The sequence below is a fragment of the Pristiophorus japonicus genome, chromosome 14, assembly GCF_044704955.1.
Source record: "Pristiophorus japonicus isolate sPriJap1 chromosome 14, sPriJap1.hap1, whole genome shotgun sequence".
Classification (NCBI taxonomy): domain Eukaryota; kingdom Metazoa; phylum Chordata; class Chondrichthyes; family Pristiophoridae; genus Pristiophorus; species Pristiophorus japonicus.
The window spans coordinates 82,486,300-82,508,209 of NC_091990.1; the positions used below are offsets into that span (position 1 = coordinate 82,486,300).

Sequence of the window (21,910 nt, forward strand, 5' to 3'; positions counted from 1 at the left end):
CCACTTTGGACCTAAAAAGGATAGAACAGGGTACTTTCTAAATGGTGAAAAGCTAAAACAGTGGAAGTCCAAAGAGACTTGGGGGTCCAGGTACATAGATCATTAAAATATCATGAACAGGTACAGAAAATAATCAAAAAAGCTAAAGGAATGCTGGCCTTTATATCGAGAGGACTAGAATACTAGGGGATAAAAGTTATGCTGCAGCTATACAAAACCTTGGTTAGACTGCACCTAGAGTAGTGTGAGCGGTTCTGGGCACCACACCTTAGGAAGGATATATTTATCTTGGAGGGAGTGCAGCAAAGATTTACCAGAATGATACCTGGACTCCAAGGTTCAAATTACGAGGAGAGATTAAATAAATTAGGGCTGTATTCCTTAGAATTTAGAAGGTTAAGGGATGATCTGATCAAAGTTTTCACGATATTAAGGGGAACAGATAGGGTAGATAAAAAAAAACCATGTCTAGGTTGGTGAGTCTAGGACTCGGGGGCATAATCTAAAAGTTAGACCCAAACCTTTCGGAGTGAAATTAAGAAACACTTCTACACACATAGGGCCCAAGTTTCCACATGATTTGCGCCTGATTTTTAGGAGCAACTGGTGGAGATGGACTATCTTAGAAATCGCAATTCTCCACATTTTTTTTTCTGAAGTTCAAGTCAGTTAGAACAGTTCCACTTTGGAACAGAATTTTTTCTTCAAAAGGGGGCGTGTCCGGCCACTGACGCCTGATTTCAAAGTTTCCACAGTGAAAACGTACTCCAAACTAACTTAGAATGGAGCAAGTGAAGATTTTTGTAGAACTGAAAAAACCTGTTCTACACATTAAAAAATCAGGCGCAGGTTACAAATTAGGCGTAGGGAACGAGGGGGGGAGGGGAGGGTGAAGGGAAGTCATTAAATTCGACAATAAATCCTTCGTTATACTTATACAAATATTATACAATAAATCCAACCTGAATAAAAATTTATAAGCAAAGAAAAGATTAAATAAACCATGTTCCTACCTGTGTGAAAGTTCTTCAGACAGGCCTTTAGGAAGCGGTTTGCCGTCGGAACCGAAGGCTGAACGGGCCGGGCCTGAGATTTCGGGCAGGGCCCGTCCCCAGCACCAGAGATAGGTGGCATTGGGTCGGGTCGGGGAGAGAGGTTCGATTCGGGTTGGCGGGGGGGGGGAGAGGGAGGGGGAGGGAGGGAGGGAGAGAGAGGGAGGGAGGGAGGTCAGGTCGGGGAGGGGGGGGGGAGGTCGGGGAGGGGGAGGTCAGGTCGGATCCAGTCCGGGGGCGGGGGCGGGAGTAGAGTTGGGTCGAGTCGGGTGGGAGCGGGAGCGACAGCGGCAGACGCAGACGGGTCGAGTCAGGTCTGGTAGGGGGGGGGGAAGCAGGAGCGGCAGCGACAGGCGGGTCGGGTCGGGTCGGGTCGGGTCCGGCCCGGGGGGTGGGGGGGGAGCAGGAGCGACAGGCGGGTCGGGTCGGGTCGGGTCCAGTCGGGGGGGCGGGGGGGGGAAGCAGGAGCGGCAGCGACAGGCGGGTCGGGTCGGGTCGGGTCCGGGGTGGGGGAAGCAGGAGCAGCAGACCGCCGGTCCGGGGGGGGTGCGGGGGGGGAAAGCAGGAGCGGGAGTCGGGAGGAAGCAGGAGCTGGCCGTGGGAGGAGCCTTATTCATGCAGCCCCAGTGAGGCCATTCGGCCAGAGCTAGGGGCTGCGTGCTTCGGGCCCCTCCCACACAGTTTCGGGCGCCTGGAGCTACTGCACTTGCGTGCCCACTGTAGCGCGCATGTGCAGAGGTCCCGGCACTGTTTTCAGCGCAGGGACCTAGCTCCGCCCCCCTACAGCTCCTGCTGCGCCGCGCCGAGGGCCAGAGGACCTGCACGGAGGTGGAGAATACGGAGGGTTTTTTTAGGTGCACTTTGTGGCGCGAAAAACGGGCGTCCAGGTCGGGACTGCGCCGTTCTAGGCGCAGCTCGAAACTTGGGCCCAAAGTGTGGTAGAAGTTTGGAATTCTCTACCACAAATGGCAATTAATGCTCGATCAATTATTAATTTTAAATCTGAGATTGATAGATTTTTGTTAACTAAGGGATTAAAGGATATGGGCCAAAGGCAAGCATATGGAGTTAGATCTCAGATCAACCATGATCTCACTGAATGGTGACATAAGCTCGAGGGGCTCAATAGCCTACTCCTGTTCCTATGTTCTATCATTCCACTTATCATTGCAGAATCCTACTGATACATGTTGTAAACTGTGCACACTCAGACTGTGATCTCTCCTTTCAGCTGACAGAGTGACAATTCTGGGGAAAAATATCAGCCTGGATTTTCCTTTCTGAAACCATCTGTGGTCCAAACAATGTTGTTTTCCTAGTGGAAGTGGACTGTAGCTCTGCAGCAAATAGTTGATGTATTTTCCCAATAACCTCCAGGACGAAGCAGAGCCTTCTGAGGCAGAAAGTCAAAAAAGTCGAAGTAAAATCTCCTTGTTCTGTAGATGCTCATGAGTAGATATATATACACTGGAGAGAGACATCATCTGTGCAGCCACTTCTATAGCCTCATCCTCTTCAACTTCATAGCATTAAAAATGTATTCCCATTGGGAAATCCATGACCTATAAATTCTAATGTACTCCAAAATAGGCATGTGGAGTAGGGTGCGCACTGCACGCTAATGTTAGTGCTCCTTATCAAAAGCCAGGCACGCAGCCAGCACTACCCAGGCTATTCATTGGCTGTTCGTCTGTTTGAGTGTCCGCTAATTGTGCATCTCTAATGTCACCTCAGGATAACCAGCGCCTCTTAAAGGGGAGGTTCACACTGGCTGCAGTAACCAGAAAATTGTTTGTAAGGAGATAAATAGCTCCTAGAATTGCAGATCGTGTCCTCAGGTTCTCTGATGATGCCTTGGAAGCTCTGGTCCAAGTGGTGGGCAAATGGATGGAAAGCGTCAAATCCATGGGGCATACAACGCACAGCACTAACATTTCCGAATTCAGACAACACACAGCAATAAAGCTCCTGCATTGAGAAAATGCATAGCGTCAACATTCCCCAAAGTTCAGACTGTTTTAATTATGAATGTGAGGTATGAGTCGTGTTTGGAAGAGATTGTTGGTAGGTGAGTGATGAGGATGTGGTGCAGTATGTGAGGCTAGTGGTGCAGATTGTAGGCTAAGGCATTTGAAGATGAATTCAATTACCTTGATCATTCGTGTGAGGTCATTAAATTTCTTCCCGCACTTCAGCCAAGTATTCAGGAAAATACTACTGACATTGGCAGCTATGGCTATCTGGTCCCATAGGCATTTTCTATTTTGCCTGGAGGGCCTCCTGGCCCCTGTGGAAATAGAACCTCTCTCTTACTTTCCACCTCCTGCACCAAGGTCTTCAATGCTGCATTACAGAACCTTGGTGTACATTCTCTCCCCTGTTGTGACATTTGCACTGTCTCCCACAGCCGGTTGCCTGAATTGCTGCAGGCAGAATGCACCTCCTCTTTAAGAGGTGCAGACTGCCTTTAAAAAGTGGAGGCTAGCTTTCATTGGCACTAGCCTCGAATGAATTTAAACACCCACTGAGCGTTGCACAATGGTCACGTGCAACCTGCATTCCTTTCAAAGGTTTCGAGTCGATCGCACGTCGTGATTCCCATACCAGTTTTTGGGGCCAATCCAATTTTTGGGCCCTGTTCTCTTATAAGAACATAAGAAATAGGCCATCCGACCCCTCGAGCCTGCTGTGCCATTTTATACGATCTTGGCTGATCCGGTCATGGACTCAGGTCCACTTCCCTGCCCGCTCTCCATAACCCCTTATTCCCTTATTGGTTAAGAAACTGTCTATCTCTGTCTTAAATTTATTCACTGTCCCAGTTCTACAGCTCTCTGATTTACAACCCTTTGAGAAAATAAATTTCTCCTCATCTCAATTTTAAATGGGCGGCCCCTTATTCTAAAATTATGCCCCCTAGTTCCATCAATGGAAATATTCTCTCTGCATCCACCTTGTCAAGCCCCCTCATAATCTTACACATTTCGATAAGATCATCTCTCAATCTTCTGAATTCCAATGAGTAGAGGCCCAACCTACTCGACCCTTCCTCATAGGTCAACCCCCTCATCTCTGGAATCAACCTAGTGAACCTTCTCTGAACAGCCTCCAAAGCAAGTATATCCTTTCGTAAATATGGAAACCAAAACTGCACGCAGTATTCCAGGTGTGGCCTCACCAATACCCTGTATAACTGTAGCAAGACTTCCCTGCTTTTATACTCCATCCCCTTTGCAATAAAGGCCAAGATTCCATTGGCCTTTCTGACCACCCTGCTGTCCCTGCATACTAACCTTTTGTGTTTTATGCACAAGTACTCCCAGGTCCCACTGTACTGCAGCACTTTGCAATCTTTCTCTATTTAAATGAATCAAGTGTTTCAATGCTTTCATGTTTCTGTGTGCCATTGCTTAGTCCCCCTTTATATTTCTTCAACCACATGCACAGTTTCCCACCACAGAAAGACAGCTTTCACAGCCTTTGTTTGTGCTGTTAGCTTTGGTGACTGGAAAATAGCTGATTTTGGGGCTGGTTGAAGTCAATCTATAATCCACAATGGCTCACTTAGGCATGATCTTACAGCATGTGTGCAGATAACATGATCCACAATAGATTATGGGACAACTTCAGCCAAGCCTGAAACCAGCTGTTTACCGTACTCCTATGCCAACAGTGCAAACAAGGGTTGCAAAAACACCAGAAAGTCACAAGGTGATAGGTCTCTGGTGAATTCCAGTTCACTCAGAGGCAAACCGTACTACTTATCTGGTCTGGGTGAAACCAGCTGAGGCAACTCTTTCAACCTTTTCTGCAGACTCCTTGGAAGGGGACAGATGAAGCTGTACAACTTGATTCTCATGAGCAACTAATACCACAAAAACATCTTCATCCTCCCTCGAGTAAGTCAAAGGTTCAAGCACATAGTAAGAAATAATCCTGATTACTAAAGTCAGCCAGACTTTAGTTAGCATCCCTGACACATAAGTAAATCCCTGAAATGAAACTTCATCATGACATTCTCTTCTTCACTCTCATCCATTTTATTTATCCTCTTCCTCATTTTCAGAGAAAACACAATCACTTGACTGGTTTTCAGTAAAGGCTACTACCACTTTCAGATGACTGCAGATGCACAAGAGCTTTTCAGAGGGTTAAAGTCAACCTGTATGAATATAAACTGGTGTAAGCAGCATCAAAGCTGTCCAACACATGAGCATAGTAGGAGCCAAAGCTACTTAAATGAGACTTGCTACATTCTGGAATGAGCTTGATGGCAGATAATACTAAGTAATAATTACTGGAATGCAACTCGAAATATCACCAAGTTCACAATCCACCATAGTTTGGTAATGTTGGTGCACCATTACAACCTAGCGTACATGAGAGGGTTGGGGCGATGACGCAGCCCTGTTTGACCCCGGTCCGGACATGGATTGGGTCTGTAATGGATCTATTGGTAAGGATCACGGCCTGCATGTCGTCGTGGAGCAGGCAGAGGATGGTGACGAACTTTTGGGGGCATCCGAAACGGAGGAAGACGCTACAGAGACCCTCACGATTGACAGTGTCAAAGGCCTTTGTTTTGTCGAAGAAGGCCATGTATAAGGGCTGGTGCTTTTCCCTGCATTTTTCCTGCAGCTATCATGCTGCAAAAATCATATCCGTTGTGCTCGGTAGGGGACGAATTCCGCACTGTGACTCCGGAAGGAGCTCCTCGACCACAGGGAGAGTTGGATTCTAGCGATGACTTTCCCCGTGGTTGATAGCAGGGAGATTCCTCTGTAGTTGCCGCAGTCGGGCTTGTCCCCTTTTTTAATGATGGTCACAATCATTGCATCTCTGAGATCTCCCGGCATTCTCTCCTCCCTACAGATGAGAGAGATGAGGTCATGTATCCGCACCAACAGTGCCTCTCTGCCATACTTCAGTGCCTCAGCAGGGATTCCATCCACTCCCATAGCCTTGTTGTTCTTAAGCTGTCTTATGGCTTTTCCTACCTCATGCAGTGCTGGGGTTTTACTGAGATGGTGGCAGGTAGCATGCTGCGGGATGGAGTCGAGAACACCTGAGTCAAAGGCAGAGTCTCGATTGAGGAGATCTTTGAAGTGCTCCTTCCAGCAGACTCTGACTAACTCAGTGTCCTTGATGAGAGTTTCCCCGTTCTTGGCCAGCTGTGGGGTGGGGCCTTGGGTGTTTGACCATAGGTGGCCTTGACTGCGATGAAGAATCCTCACACATCGTGGCTGTCGGCCAGCTGCTGTATCTCTTGTGCTTTCTCCATCCACCACCTGTTCTTTAGGTTCCGGGTTTTTTGTTGGACCTCAGCCTTGAGCCGTCTCTAATACTGCTTTGCTGTGCCCGAGTTGGGTTGTTGTTTAAAGCTCAGAAATGCTCTGCACTTACGATGTATTAGCTCTTGGATCTCCTGATCATTCTCATCAAACCAGTCCTGGTGTTTCCTGGTTGAGTGACCAAGCGTCTCTTTGCAAGCATTGGTTATGGAGGCCTGGAGGGCAGACCAAGCGCTGTGGGCATTCTGTATCTCAGGGTCATCAAGGCACACCAGGATTGCTGTGAGGCGCTGACTGAACCTTCGCCATCTCCAGGCCAGGTCCAAAACCATCACAACCTCTGTCATCGAGCTACAGTACGCGGACGACGCCTGCGTCTGCGCACATACAGAGGCTGAACTCCAGGACATAGTCAACATATTTATTGAGGCGTATGAAAGCATGGCCCTTACACTAAACATCTGTAAGACAAAGGTCCTCCACCAGCCTGTCCTCGCCGCACAGCACTGCAAACCAGTCATCAAGATCCATGGCGCGGCCCTGGACAACGTGGACCATTTCCCATATCTCGGGAGCCTCGTATCAACAAGAGCAGACATTGACAATGAGATTCAACACCACCTCCAGTGCGCCAGTGCAGCCTTCGGCCGCCTAAGGAAAAGAGTGTTTGAAGACCAGGCCCTCAAAAATGCCAGCAAGCTCATGGTCTACAGTAATACCTGCCCACCTGTATGACTCAGAGACATGGACCATGCACAGTAGGCACCTCAAGTCACTGGAGAAATACCACCAACGATGTCTCTGCAAGATCCTAAAAATCCCCTGGGAGGACAGATGCACCAACATTTGCGTCCTCAACCAGGCCAACATCCCCAGCATTGAAGCACTGACCACACTTGATCAGCTCCGCTAGGCAGGCCACAATGCCCACATGCCAGACACGAGACTCCCAAAGTAAGCGCTCTACTCGGATCTCCTGCATGGCAAACGAGCTAAAGGTGGGCAAAGGAAATGTTGCAAGGATACCCTCAAAGCCTCCTTGATAAAGTACAACATCCCCATTGACACCAGGGAGTCCCTGTCCAAAGACCGCCCGAAGTGGAGTAAGTGCATCCGGGATGGTGCTGAGCACCTCGAGTCTCATCGCCAAGAGCATGCAGAACTCAAGCGCAGGCAGCGGAAAGAGCGTGTGGCAAACCTGTCCCACCCACCCTTTCCCTCAACGACTATCTGTCCCACCTGTGACAGGGACTGTGGCTCTGGTATTGGATTATTCAGCCACCTAAGGACTCATGTTAAGAGTGGAAGCAAGTCTTCCTCGATTCCGAGGGACTGCCTGACTTTATATATGCAGACCATAGATATACTCACTGTGCAGTCACTGTATAGTTGCATAAGATTGAGACTTGTTTACCTGATGTACTATCAATTAGGTTTACACAGTGTATATACTATCTGGCACCACTAGAGGGTGCAACTGGTGACCAGAGTTTCCTGCCATAGTGGCAGGGGCTGTAATAAAGGGTAGCCACCATGCGGCTGCCTCATTCTGGAGTTACGAATAAAGGACCAAGGTCATTACAGTTTGAGTACAACACATTGCCTCATGGAGTCATTCATAAGTACACTACAGACATAACAACTGGCGACGAGAACACGGACTTTCACGCGATTATGGCTACCTTTGGCACACTAAAAGACTTTGCAGAGGGTGATGATTGGGATGCCTTCACGGAAAGGCTCAAGCTATATTTTGTGGCAAACGACCTGGCAGGGGAGACGGATGCATTGCCGGAAAAGCGTAAGGCTATACTGCTGACCAGTTTGGGCCCGAGGTCTACCGCCTCGTCAGGGACTTGCTGGCACCCACGAAGGCCAAGGATAAGACATACGATGAGCTGACTGAACTAATTTGCGACCAACTAAAACCAAAAGAAAGCATCCTTATGGCCAGGCACAGATTCTACACTCACCGCAGAGCTGAGGGCCAGGAGATTGCAAAATTTGCTGCTGACCTCAGGAGACTTGCAGAACCATGTGATTTCAGCATACACCTCAACGAAGCATTGCGAGACATCTTCGTTATAGGAATTGGCCACGAGGGCCTCCTTCACAAGCTATTATCTGCTGACACCACAGTCAACCTGCAGAAGGCCATCAGCATCAGTCAGGTGTTCATGAACTTGACCTGCAACATCAAGCAAATTATTCATCCTGTGGACTCAAACCCGGCAAGTGCTATACTCAGAATGGTGCCTTTCACAGGCAAGACTGTAAAACATGACTCTGCCCAGGGAAGAGAGCACAGACCTCAGGGTTCCAGAACAGAGTGTGCTGAGGGGTGCTAATCGAGTAGCACCATGCTGGCATTGCGGAGGAAACCACAGGGCTCACCAGTGTCGGTTTGCTGAGTACGTATGCAAAGCCTGTAACACGAAGGGCCACCTCCAGCGTATGTGTAAAAGAAATACCACTAACCATCTAGCAAAGGAGTTGGTAGATGACTTTGAATCCAGCAGGGAGTATGATGATTTGGCCAGAGAGGCAGCTCAGCCCCAAGAAGAAGTGCATGGAGTGTATACCTGCACCACCGATTGTCCTCCAGTGAAGATGGAAGTCGAGATAAATGGCGTTCCAGTCTTCATGGAAGTGGACACGGGAGCAAGCCAGTCAGTGATGAGCCAGGATGCCTTTGAGAGGCTATGGAACGAAAAACGACCCAAGCTGATTCCAGTACAGGAAAAGTTGCGCACCTACACCAAGGAGCTGATCCAGTCCTTGGTAATGCGGATGTAAGTGTAATCCATAATAGCGTGCTGCACAAGATACCTCTGTGGATTGTTGCAGGTGGTGGTCCAACGCTACTCAGAAGAAGATGGATGGGGAAGATCCAGTGGAAATGGGAAGACCTCTTTACTCCAGCAATCGACATCCCCCATGCTCAGAGGCAGAGCAAAACCTCACCTTCGCTTGGGCCAGGCACCAGAAAACAGACCAGCGCAGCACCTGAGGCACAGACCATCCATCACGACTGCGTGGCAATGATCCGACTGGAACGATCCAAAAGTACCTTGCCGGCTCCAGTGGCAGGACTCCTGGATGAGGAAGATCGAATTCACAGGCACTCTTCCAGCTTTTGTGGCAGAATCGCGGGAGAGAAGGATCTCCTCAAGGACAGAGACAAGATGCCATCACTGCTGCAGCGAGGTCCAGCATGGCTGAAAAAAAGATGGCCACGGCCAGACCACGAGGTGCAAGGCTGAGGGACCAACACGTGTTGTCTAACAAAGGATTTGATTGGGGTAAAGCCAGCAGGGTTCTCTTAAAGGAGACCTGCAACCAACTGAACTTAAAGAGACATTATATGCACGGCAATCAATGTAACGAACCGATTAAGATTGTGAACAAAATGTTGTTGTGAGATGTCGGTACTATCCCTAATGTAAAGAACAAAATGTTGTTACGAGATGTCGGGAATAGAGTGTCCCCAAAAGTAGCATGCAAGCAAATTCGGGAGGGTGAAGGCACTGATCTTGATACCCTGCCCCAGGTCTATCCCATGCTGCAGGCACCAGATGGCACTATTCGCCACGGACCTGGAAACGAAAACGGTGCCAATATGCGCAGTCGGCCGCCATTGCCCACCACCCGGGTGGAGACAGCGCAGCCCCCAGACTCAGTTGCTACCTCGGCCATGTCTGGGAGCGACAGGTCAGAAGCAACGAGTTCCCCAAACGGGACCTGGAACAGTCAGGTTCCCAACACCGTTAGGGAACAGGCAGAAGATTCTTCAGCCCTCAAAGGAGGACAGGGAGGCCACACACATCTGTGGCTCTGCCCACCACTAGGGCAACGGCAAAGGCCCTGAGTCCTGGTAAGGTGAGCGAACCAAGCCCACCCCGCTAGCAGGGAGTGCATTGCCGCCATCAGATGACTAGGACCCCACTCGGTTGCTCTGGAACTAGGAACTTGGGGGAGAGTGATGTTATATATGCAGATGATAGATATAGTCTCTGTGTAGTCACTGTATAGTTGCATAAGATGGAGACTTGTTTACCCGATGTACTTACAATAATGTTTACACTGTGTATATACTATGCTGGCACCACTGGAGGGTGCAACTGGTGGAGACCAGGGATTCCTGCCCTGGTGACAGGGGTTGTATAAAAGGGTAGCCACCATGCAGCTGCCTCACTCTGGAGTTACGAATAAACGACAGTTTAAGTACAACACATTGCCTCATGGAGTCATTCATAAGTACATTACAGACATAACACCTATGATGTTGATGACTGCACATGGTATCAGTTACAGATATATCCAAAGTCACAGTATCTCCGATAAAATACGTCAACCCTCAGGTGCTGCTTTTCCTCTTACAAGATAAATTTCAGTGATTGTGGACTGATGGTGAGCTATGGCATATGCTCAGCTGAGGCAAATTGTCAAAGCCAAAAGTACATCAGCCAAAACTTGTAGATAGTATTAGTATAAATGCCCTGAGAGTGCCATGCAGTGGACTACAATCCTCCATTCACTCACAATGAAACAACCATTTCTTGATAGTAGACCACAAGCTGAGCTATAGGCTGTGGAGCTTGTTAACCAATGCAAGAGAAGTCTTTGTGATGTGTGATGGCCTTCTCCCTCATATTTTCCCCTCCTTGGCTTCACAAGCAAACACACAACACAACTATGCCAGTCCATTTTTAAAGTAGAGGTTTTGCAACTATTCTTTTCCTATAAATTAGTCCCTTTAGATTTACAAACCTACAAAAATGAAGGAAAGAACATAAGAAATAGGAGCTGCAGTAGGCCATTTGGCTCTTTGAGTCTGCTCCACCATTCAACAAGATCATGGCTGATCTTCTACTTCAACTCCACCTGCCTGCCCTATCTCCATTCCCTTAATTCCCTTTGTATCCAAAATGTTAACAGCCTCTGTCTTGAATATACTCAACGATTGAGCATCTGCAGCTTTCTGGTGTAGAGAATGCCAAAGATTAGCAGCCCTTTGAGTGAAGAAATTTCTCTTCATCTCATTCCAAAATGGCCGACCCCTTATTCTGAGACTAAGACTGTGATTTTGTGTTCTAGATTCCCCAGGGGAGACATTTTCTCAGCATTAATCCTCTCAATCCCCTGAACAATTTTACATGTTTCAATTAGATCACCTCTCATTCTCTAAACTCGAGCGAATATAGGCCTAGTTTACACAATCTCTCCTCATAGGGTAATCCCCTCATTCCAGGAACCAGTCTAGTGAACCTTCATTGCACTCCCTCTAAGGTAAGTATGCCTTTCCTCAGGTCAGGAGACCAGCACTGTACACAGTACTCCAGGTGTGACCTCACCAATACTCTGTATAATTGTAGTAAGACTTATTTATTCTTATACTCAAATCCCTTTGTAACAAAAGCTAACATACCATTTGCTTTCCTATTCATGTACAAAGACACCCAGGTCCCTCTGAATGCAAGTGCAGAATATTCTATCACACTCCTGACTTGTGCCTTGTAGATGGTGGAAAGGTTTTGGGGAGTCAGGAGGTGAGACATTCTCCGCAGAATACCCAGCCTCTGACCCGCTCTTGTTGCTACAGTATTTATGTGGCCGGTCCAGTTAAGTTTCTGGTCAATGGTGACCCCCACGATGTATATGGTGGGGTATTCGGTGATGGTAATGCTGTTGATTATCAAGGGGAGGTGATTAGACTCTCACTTGTTGTAGATGGTCATTGCCTGACATTTGTGTGACGTGAATGTTACTTGCCACTTATGAGCCCAAGCCTGAATGTCATCCAGGTCTTGCTGCATGCGGGCATGGACTGCTTCATTTTCTGAGGAGTTGCGAATGGAACTGAACACTGTGCAATCATCAGCGAACATTTCTACTTCTGACCTTATGATGGAGGAAAGGTCATTGATGAAGATAGTTGGGACTCGGACACTGCCCTGAGGAATTCCTGCAGTGAGGTCCCGGGACTGGAATGATTGACCTCCAACAACTACAACTATCTTCCATTGTGCTAGGTATGATCCCAGCCATTGAAGAGTTTTCGCCCTGATTCTCATTGACTTCAATTTTACTAGCGCTCCTTGATGCCACACTCGGTCAAATGCTGCCTTGATGTCAAGGGCAGTCACTCTCACCTCACCTCTGGAATTCAGCTGTTTTGTCCATGTTTGGACCAAGGCTGTAATGAGGTCTGGAGGCGAGTAGTCCTGGCGGAACCCAAACTGAGCATCAGAGAGCAGGTTATTGGTGAGTAAGTGCCGCATGATAGCACTGTTGACAACAACTTCCAACACTTTGCTCAAAGCTTCCCTGGTAAAGTGCGACATCACAACTGACACCTGGGAAACCCTGGTCGAAGATCGCCTGAGGTGGAGAAAGTGCATCTGGGAGGGCGTTGAGTTCTTCGAGTCTCAACGCAAAGAGCGTAAAGAGGTGAAGCGCAGACAGCGGAAGGAGCACGCGACAAACCCCACTCACCCCTTCCCTCGACGAATGTCTGTCCCACCTGTGACAGGGTCTGTGGCTCTCATATTGGACTGTTCAGCCACCAGAGAACTCACTTTGGGAGTGGAAGCAAGTCTTCCTCAATTCCGAGGTACTGCCTATGATGATGAAGATTGAGAACAGCAGGTGAGGGTAGGATCAGCAAGGGAAGAAAACCGATGAGAGAAAAAACTTGAGGCTCAACATTCTTGCATACTGGATGGATTTTTTGGCTTTCTTTTGAGACTTATGAAGGTCACAAAGCAAAGAAAAAAACAAATGCTCAAAGCTAATGCGAATCTGCTACGATAGAACACCACTGGAGTCATTTTTAAAAGATGTTTGTCAGAAATAGAACCACCAAGCAGGAAACACTGAACTTAAAACAGGTTGGATCAGTAAACAAAATTATCTTGCCAGCAATATGTGTTGCTATTTGAGCCTTTATCCAGCATTTGTTCTTATCTTCACAGCTAGACTGCAATTTCCACAGGCAGGCAGAACCTTTATGAACCAAAATCTATGTCCTCATTCACCATTATGTGTATTAGCATGCCTCACCTTAACAATTAACTACTAATTGCATTTTCTGTTAACTAGAAATACATGGTACATGGCTGCCCACATTCTTTGACATCTCAAAAGATGGAAAATAATACACTGACTAAAACTACTTGATCAAATTTCTTAAAGGTGAAATATGCAGAAGCAAAAAGACAGCAAAGTACTAAAAGACTACATCATTCAATGTTACACAAGATATGAATTGTCTTGAAACAAGAAAGCAAAATCCAAAATCCTTTTAGTTCTTGCCATGCAGTCACACAATCTGTTTAACTTGTGAATAATAGAATTTATAATCCTAGAATCTTACAACACATAAAGACACCATTTGGTCGATTGTTCTGTGCCAGCTCTTTAAAAGAGCTGTCCATTTAGTGCCATTCCTCGGTTTCTCTTCATATCCCGAAAAAAAATTATTTTTCAATATCTGTTCACTTCTTTTTTTTAAATTATTACAGACTCTGTTTCCAACCTTGTTGTTGGTAGGGTATTTCATGTTCTAAAAGGTCTCTACATTTGAAAAAAATCTCCTACTCTCCCTTCATTTTTGTGGTGATGATCTTAACTGTGTGCCCTCCCGTTGCTGATTCACTGACTAGTGGAAGTGGTCTTTCACTAATTACCTTATTAAAACCTTTCATAATTTTTAATTCTTCTTCAGATCTGCTCTCTACCTTGTCTGCTCTAATGAAAACCGCTACAGTTTCTCTAGTTTCTCCCATTAACTAAAGCCTCCCATCCTTGTAATCATCTGAGTGAATCATTTTTCACGGCATTGACTTCATGCCTAATTTGAGCAATATAAATACTGCCTTATAATTCCACAATATCTTTCAATCCATTGGGTCATCACAATAGCACTTAAAGATCTAAATACTTTATAAATTCCTAAACTTTAATCAAAAACTTTTCTTACACAGTTCTTCATTGGCTTTCAAAATAATACTGAACACATCTGATTCACTCGTGTCGCTTTTTTCCCTTTTCAATCCATCTGAAAATGAATCGAAGGTTAAAATATCATTTAATTTTAAGAATTAATCTCAAATTTTGCAATGTTTACACATAGTAGACAATTTGCCCTTGATGAGGGATAAATGCAAATTCTCATTACTTTGCCAATGCTATTTTTCAGCTGCTGGATATTGTATGAGACTATTTTAAGGCGACAGTGCCTGCTAGATTTCTATCCCACTCTGAGCAGATGTGCTATCTCTGTCTGGTGCCACCTCCTTAGAAAATGCCTAATACTAATGTCCTATTGCTTTGTGGTAATGTGGTTTGGAGTACAAACATAAGCCATCAATACACATGACCCAATAGCCAAATATACCACTTCCCATTGCCAGTTCTGATTCAATTTGATTCTATTCCTAACCCCCTTGCTCATCTCAACCTTACAGTAACTGTGATCCCACCAATGCATTCTGCACATACACATCCTTCTGCACATGCACACACTACCAATACTTAAATTATGTTTAGGTGGCTCATCAGTGGATACTAAATAGCATGTTTGTCATGATTCCTCTACTGTGAGTAGACGTAGTCAAATTTAAAGCTTGGGATGGGGCCTGCCATGACAAGACCAGTGATGCAGAGAAACCAGGGGCCCCCTATAATGGAAGTTCGCACTTCTCTGGCCTTCAACGGACCTAGTATAAGACTGAAGGCTCATACACTGAGTGAAGTGAGGCATACCAGTCACCAGAAAGGCATCAGTGGGCCCTCTTTGGAGGTCCAGCCTTGGGAAGCAGCCTGGACATCCGAAGATAGCATTTTTTTGCCCAAGAATTTCTGTATCAGTCTCTTGAGAGACAGAGCTATACAAATCGGGTCTCCTGGATGGGTTAGAAGCACCCACTCTTGATAGCTGGCAGCTGCTGGATTGTCGGGCAGTGTGGTACAGGTGGGAGTCCGAGACTCACTGGTGGTGTTACAGGTACCCACCTGCCTCATACAATAGTACCCTCCCACTGATCCCAGAAACTGCAGGGTGAGCCCTGGAGACATCCCGCAGATTTACAACCATTATTTGTTTATTTTCCAGGACCAAACATAATATTATTCACAGTCTCTGGGCAGTACTCTTATGCCGGAATTTTACTGGCGCTGCAAGGGCGGGATGGGAGGCGGGTCAGCTGTGAAATTTGAAATGATTGATAGCGGGTTAGGACCCCGCTTTTAACTGGCCTTCAGGCTTGTCTACCAGGTGTTGGGTCTATCAGCGCTGAACGGACCTGACATCAAGCAGTGGGGGAGACAATTTAGATTATTAAGAGCTTATTAAGAGGCACTTAGAAACTATTTTAAGCTCACCTTTAGATTTTCCGAGTTCAGCAATGGCTTCCCCGCTGCTCGGGGATCACGTCAGGTAAGGAGGTCAGATGTTGTGTCAGCAAGGGATGATTTCTTAACTTGACAGCTACAAATGGTCTATAAAAGCTCCCATTTCATAGCTGTTCACTTTCCAAGGTTAGAAGCTGTTGCAAATTGCATTTGGAAGACAGATTGAACTTTAGGCAGCTTGCAAGTGTTTAGAGCAAACTCTCTATCCAGTGTCACCTCATTGGAACAACCTCTCTTACATTGACAGGTAGCTTCTGTCATCTCAACCTCACCTGTTGCATCAGCATTGGTTCCCTTGAACAAATCTCACCTGCGTCCTCATTCCCACCACGATCAGTCCCAATACCAGCGTCACTATGCATGCCAGCAGCACCAACAACAACACCAAACATCCCCACAATCAACTGATGATGGACAGGACAGAGGGCATCAGCACAGAACCACATTGCTGCCTGGGATAAGAACATAAGAATTAGGAACAGGAGTAGGCCATCTAGCCCCTCGAGCCTGCTCCGCCATTCAATAAGATCAAGGCTGATCTGGTCGTGGACTCAGCTCCACTTACCCGCCCTCTCCCCGTAACCCTTAATTCCCTTATTGCTCAAAAATCTATCTATCTTTGACTTGAAAACATTCAATGAGCCAGCCTCAACTGCTTCCTTGGGCAGAGAATTCCACAGATTCACAAACCTCTGGGAGAAGAAATTCTTTCACATCTCGGTTTTAAATTGGCTACTCTGTATTTTGAGGCTGAGCCCCCTAGTTCTAGTCTCTCCCACCAATGGAAACAACCTCTCTGCCTCTATCTTGTCTATCCCTTTCATGATTTTAAATGTTTCTATAAGATCACCCCTCATCCTTCTGAACTCCAAGGAGTAAAGACCTACCTACTCAATCTATCATCATAAGGAAACCCCCTCATTTCTCGAATCAGCCTAGTGAATCGTCTCTGTACCCCTTCCAAAGCTAGTATATCCTTCCTTAAGTAAGGTGACCAAAACTGCACGCAGTACTCCAGGTGCAGCCTTACCAATACCTTATACAGTTGCAGCAACACCTCCCTGCTTTTGTACTCCATCCCTTTCGCAATGAAGGCCAACATTCCATTTGCCTTCCTGATTACCTGCTGCACCTGCAAACTAACCTTTTGGGATTCACGCACAAGGACCCCCAGGTCCCTCTGCACCGCAGCATGTTGTAATTTCTCCCCATTCAAATAATATTCCCTTTTACTGTTTTTTTTCCCAAGGTGGATGACCTCACACTTTCCGACATTGTATTCCATCTGCCAAACCTTAGCCCATTCGCTTAACCTATCCAAATCTCCTTGCAGCCTCTCTGAGTCCTCTACACAACCCACTTTCCCACTAATCTTAGTGTCATCTGCAAATTTTGTTGCACTACACTCTGTCCCCTTCTCTAGGTCATCTATGTATATTGTAAACAGTTGTGGTCCCAGCACTGATCCCTGTGGCACACCACTAACCACTGATTTCCAACCGGAAAAGGACCCATTTATCCCGACTCTCTGCTTTCTGTTCGCCAGCCAATTCTCCATCCATGCTAATACATTTCCTCTGACTCCGCGTACCTTTATCTTCTGTAGTAACCTTTTGTGTGGCACCTTATCGAATGCCTTTTGGAAATCTAAATACACCACATCCATCGGTACACCTCTATCCACCATGCTTGTTATATCCTCAAAGAATTCCAGTAAGTTAGTTAAACATGATTTCCCTTTCATGAATCCATGCTGCGTCTGCTTGATTGCACTATTCCTATCCAGATGTCCCGCTATTTCTTCCTTGATGAAAGTTTCAAGCATTTTCCCCACTACAGATGTTAAACTAACCGGCCTATAGTTACCTGCCTTTTGCCTGCCCCCTTTTTTAAACAGAGGCTTTACATTAGCTGCTCTCCAATCCGCTGGTACCTCCCCAGAGTCCAGAGAATTCTGGTAGATTATAACAAATGCATCTGCTATAACTTCCGCCATCTCTTTTAATACCCTGGGATGCATTTCATCAGGACCAGGGGACTTGTCTACCTTCAGTCCCATTAGTCTGTCCAGCACTACCTCCCTAGTGATAGTGATCATCTCAAGGTCCTCCCTTCCCACATTCCTATGACCAGCAATTTTTGGCATGGTTTTTGTGTCTTCCACTGTGAAGACGGAAGCAAAATAATTGTTTAAGGTCTCAGCCATTTCCACATTTCCCATTATTAAATCCCCCTTTTCATCTTCTAAGGGACCAACATTAACTTTAGTCACTCTTTTCCGTTTTATATAGTAAAAAGCTTTTACTATCTGTTTTTATGTTTTGCGCAAGTTAACCTTCGTAATCTATCTTCCCTTTCTTTATTGCTTTTTTTGTCATTCTTTGCTGTTGCTTAAAATCTTCCCAATCCTCTAGTTTCCCACCAACCTTGGCCACCTTATACGCACTGGTCTTTCATTTGATACTTTCCTTTTTCCAACATTCCATTGACTCTGGATCAGTTCCTATCGAGTGGAGGGTAGCCAATGTAACCCCACTTTTTAAAAAAGGAGGGAGAGAGAAAGCAGGGAATTATAAACCGGTCAGCCTGACCTCAGTAGTGGGTAAAATGATGGAATCAATTATTAAGGATGTCATAGCAGCGCATTTGGAAAATGGTGACATGATAGGTCCAAGTCAGCATGGATTTGTGAAAGGGAAATCATGCTTGACAAATCTTCTGGAATTTTTTGAGGATGTTTCCAGTAAAGTGGACAAAGGAGAACCAGTTGATGTGGTATATTTGGACTTTCAGAAGGCTTTCGACAAGGTCCCACACAAGAGATTAATGTGCAAATTTAAAGCACATGGGATTGGGGGTAGTGTGCTGACGTGGATTGAGAACTGGTTGTCAGACAGGAAGCAAAGAGTAGGAGTAAATGGGTACTTTTCAGAATGGCAGGCAGTGACTAGTGGGGTACCGCAAGGTTCTGTGCTGGGGCCCCAGCTGTTTACATTGTACATTAATGATTTAGACGAGGGGATTAAATGTACTATCTCCAAATTTGCGGATGACACTAAGTTGGGTGGCAGTGTGAGCTGCGAGGAGAATGCTATGAGACTGCAGAGTGACTTGGATAGGTTAGGTGAGTGGGCAAATGCATGGCAGATGAAGTATAATGTGGATAAATGTGAGGTTATCCACTTTGGTGGTAAAAACAGAGAGACAGACTATTATCTGAATGGTGACAGATTAGAAAAAGGGAAGGTGCATCGAGACCTGGGTGTCATGGTACATCAGTCATTGAAGGTTGGTATGCAGGTACAGCAGGCGGTTAAGAAAGCAAATGGCATGTTGGCCTTCATAGCGAGGGGATTTGAGTACAGGGGCAGGGAGGTGTTGCTACAGTTGTACAGGGCCTTGGTGAGGCCACACCTGGAGTATTGTGTGCAGTTTTGGTCTCCTAACTTGAGGAAGGACATTCATGCTATTGAGGGAGTGCAGCGAAGATTCACCAGACTAATTCCCGGGATGGTGGGACTGACCTATCAAGAAAGACTGGATCAACCGAGCTTGTATTCACTGGAGTTCAGAAGAGTGAGAGGGGACCTCATAGAAACGTTTAAAATTCTGATGGGTTTGGACAGGTTGGATGCAGGAAGAATGTTCCCAATGTTGGGGAAGTCCAGAACCAGGGGTCACAGTCTAAGGAAAGGGGTATGCCATTTAGGACCGAGATGAGGAGAAACTTCTTCACCCAGAGAGTGGTGAACCTGTGGAATTCTCTACCACAGAAAGTAGTTGAGGCCAATTCACTAAATATATTCAAGGGGGAGTTAGATGAAGTCCTTGCTACTCGGGGGATCAAGGGGTATGGCGAGAAAGCAGGAAGGGGGTACTTAAGTTTCATGTTCAGCCATGAACTCATTGAATGGTGGTGCAGGCTAGAAGGGCTGAATGGCCTGCTCCTGCACCTATTTTCTATGTTTCTATGTTTCTATTTCCTTGGTTATCCATGGCTGGTTATCTCTTCTCTTGCCGCCCTTCTTTTTCACTGGAATATATTTTTGTTGTGCATTATGAAAGAGCTCCTTAAAAGTCCTCCACTGTTCCTCAATTGTGCCACCGTTTAGTCCTTGTTTCCAGTCTACTTTAGCCAACTCTGCCCTCATCCCACTGTAGTCCCCTTTGTTTAAGCATAGTACACTCGTTTCTGACACAACTTTCTCATCCTCAATCTGTATTACAAATTCAACCATATTGTGATCACTCATTCCGAGAGGATCTTTTACGTGGAGATCGTTTATTTTTCCTGTCTCATTACACAGGACCAGATCCAAAATGGCTTGCTCCCTTGTAGGCTCTGTTACATACTGTTCTAAGAAACAATCCTGTATGCATTCTATGAATTCCTCCTCCAGGCTACCCCCTGCGATTTGATTTGACCAATCGATATGTAGGTTAAAATCCCCCATAACTACTGCCGTTCTTTTTTCACATGCCTCCATTATTCCCTTGATTACTGCCTGCCCCACCATGAAGTTATTATTTGAGGGCCTATAAACTACGCCGACCAGTGACTTTTTCCCCTTACTATCTCTAATCTCCACCCACAATGATTCAACATTTTGTTCATTGGAGCCAATATCATCCCTCACAACTGCCCTGATATCATCCCTTATTAACAGAGCTACCCCACCTCCCTTCCCTTCCTGCCTATCTTTCCGAATCGTCAGATACCCCTGTATGTTTAATTCCCAGTCCTGGTCACCTTGCAACCATGTCTCTGTAATGGCCACCAAATCATACCCATTTGTAATGATTTGTGCCGTCAACTCATTTTATTTCTAATGCTGCGTGCATTTAGGTAGAGTGTTTTCATCCTAGTTTTTAAACCATGATTTTTAGTTTTTACCCCTCCTGCAGCCCTTTTATATTCAGTGGCCCTTTTTGTTTCTTGCCTTTGGTTTCTCTGCCCTCCACTTTTCCTCATCTCTTTTCTGTCTTTTGTTTTTGTCTCCTTTTTGTTTCCCTCTGTCTCCCTGTATTGGTTCCCATCCCCCTGCCATATTAGTTTAACTCCTCACCAACAGCACTAGCAAACACTCCCCCTAGGACATTGGTTCCGTTCCTTCCCAAGTGCAGACCATCCGGTTGTACTGGTCCCACCTCCTCCAGAACCTTTTCCAATGCCCCACGAATTTGAATCCCTCCCTGCTGCACCACTGCTCAAGCCACGTATTCATCTGTGCTATCCTGCGATTCCTACTCTGACTAGCACGTGGCACTGGTAGCAATCCCGAGATTACTACTTTTGAGGTCCTACTTTTTAATTTAACTCCTAGCTCCTTAAATTCGTCTCGTAGGACCTTATCCCTTTTTTTACCTATGTCGTTGGTACCAATGTGCACCACGACAACTGGCTGTTCTCCCTCCCTTTTCAGAATGTCCTGCACTCGCTCGGAGACATCCTTGACCCTTGCACCAGGGAGGCAACATACTATCCTGGAGTCTCGATTGCGGCCGCAGAAGTGCCTATCTATTCCCCTTATGATTGAATCCCCTATCACTATCGCTCTCCCACTCTTTTTTATGCCCTCCTGTACAACAGAGTCAGCCACGGTGCCATGAACTTGGCTGCTGTTGCTCTCCCCTAATGAGTCATCTCCCTCAACAGCACTCAAAACAGTGTATCTGTTTTGTAGGGGGATGACCAGATGGGACCCCTGCACTACCTTCTTTGTACTACTCTTCCTGCTGGTCTTCCATTCCCTAGCTGGCTGTGGATCATTCTCATGCGGTAAGACCAACTCACTACACGTGCCACTTATGTCATTCTCAGCATCGTGGATGCTCCAGAGTGAATCCACCCTCAGCTCCAATTCCGCAACGCGGTCCATCAGGAGATGGAGGCGGATACACTTCTTACACATGTAGTCGTAAGGGACACCGGAAGCGTCCCTGAGTTCTCACATGGCACAGGAGGAGCATATCACGTGACTGATCTCTCCTGCCATGCCTTAACCCTTAGATACCCTTAAATTGGGATGCCAGGGATGGCCTCACCATGGTCAGATTTACTTCACTTGATGCTGTACACCCTAGCTGCCACATGGGGCACCAGGTTGGCACCACTCCACATCAACATCATAAAATATCCCGACAATGCCCAAG

The 21,910-nt window shown here is 46.3% G+C and overlaps 1 protein-coding gene across 5 annotated transcripts in view; it reads right to left on the reverse strand.

The window, feature by feature from the left end:
- LOC139279422 (embryonic protein UVS.2-like) overlaps positions 1-21,910 on the reverse strand; it is a 604,554-nt gene that overhangs the window by 432,342 nt on the left and 150,302 nt on the right. For 4 of the 5 annotated variants that reach the window (XM_070898547.1, XM_070898546.1, XM_070898545.1 and 1 more), the window contains one exon: positions 14,325-14,402. In XM_070898547.1, coding sequence (XP_070754648.1) covers positions 14,325-14,402 — 78 coding nt within the window. Of the gene's footprint in view, positions 1-12,838; positions 12,964-14,324; positions 14,403-21,910 lie in introns of all 5 variants that reach the window. The other variant, XM_070898549.1, reaches the window with a different exon arrangement.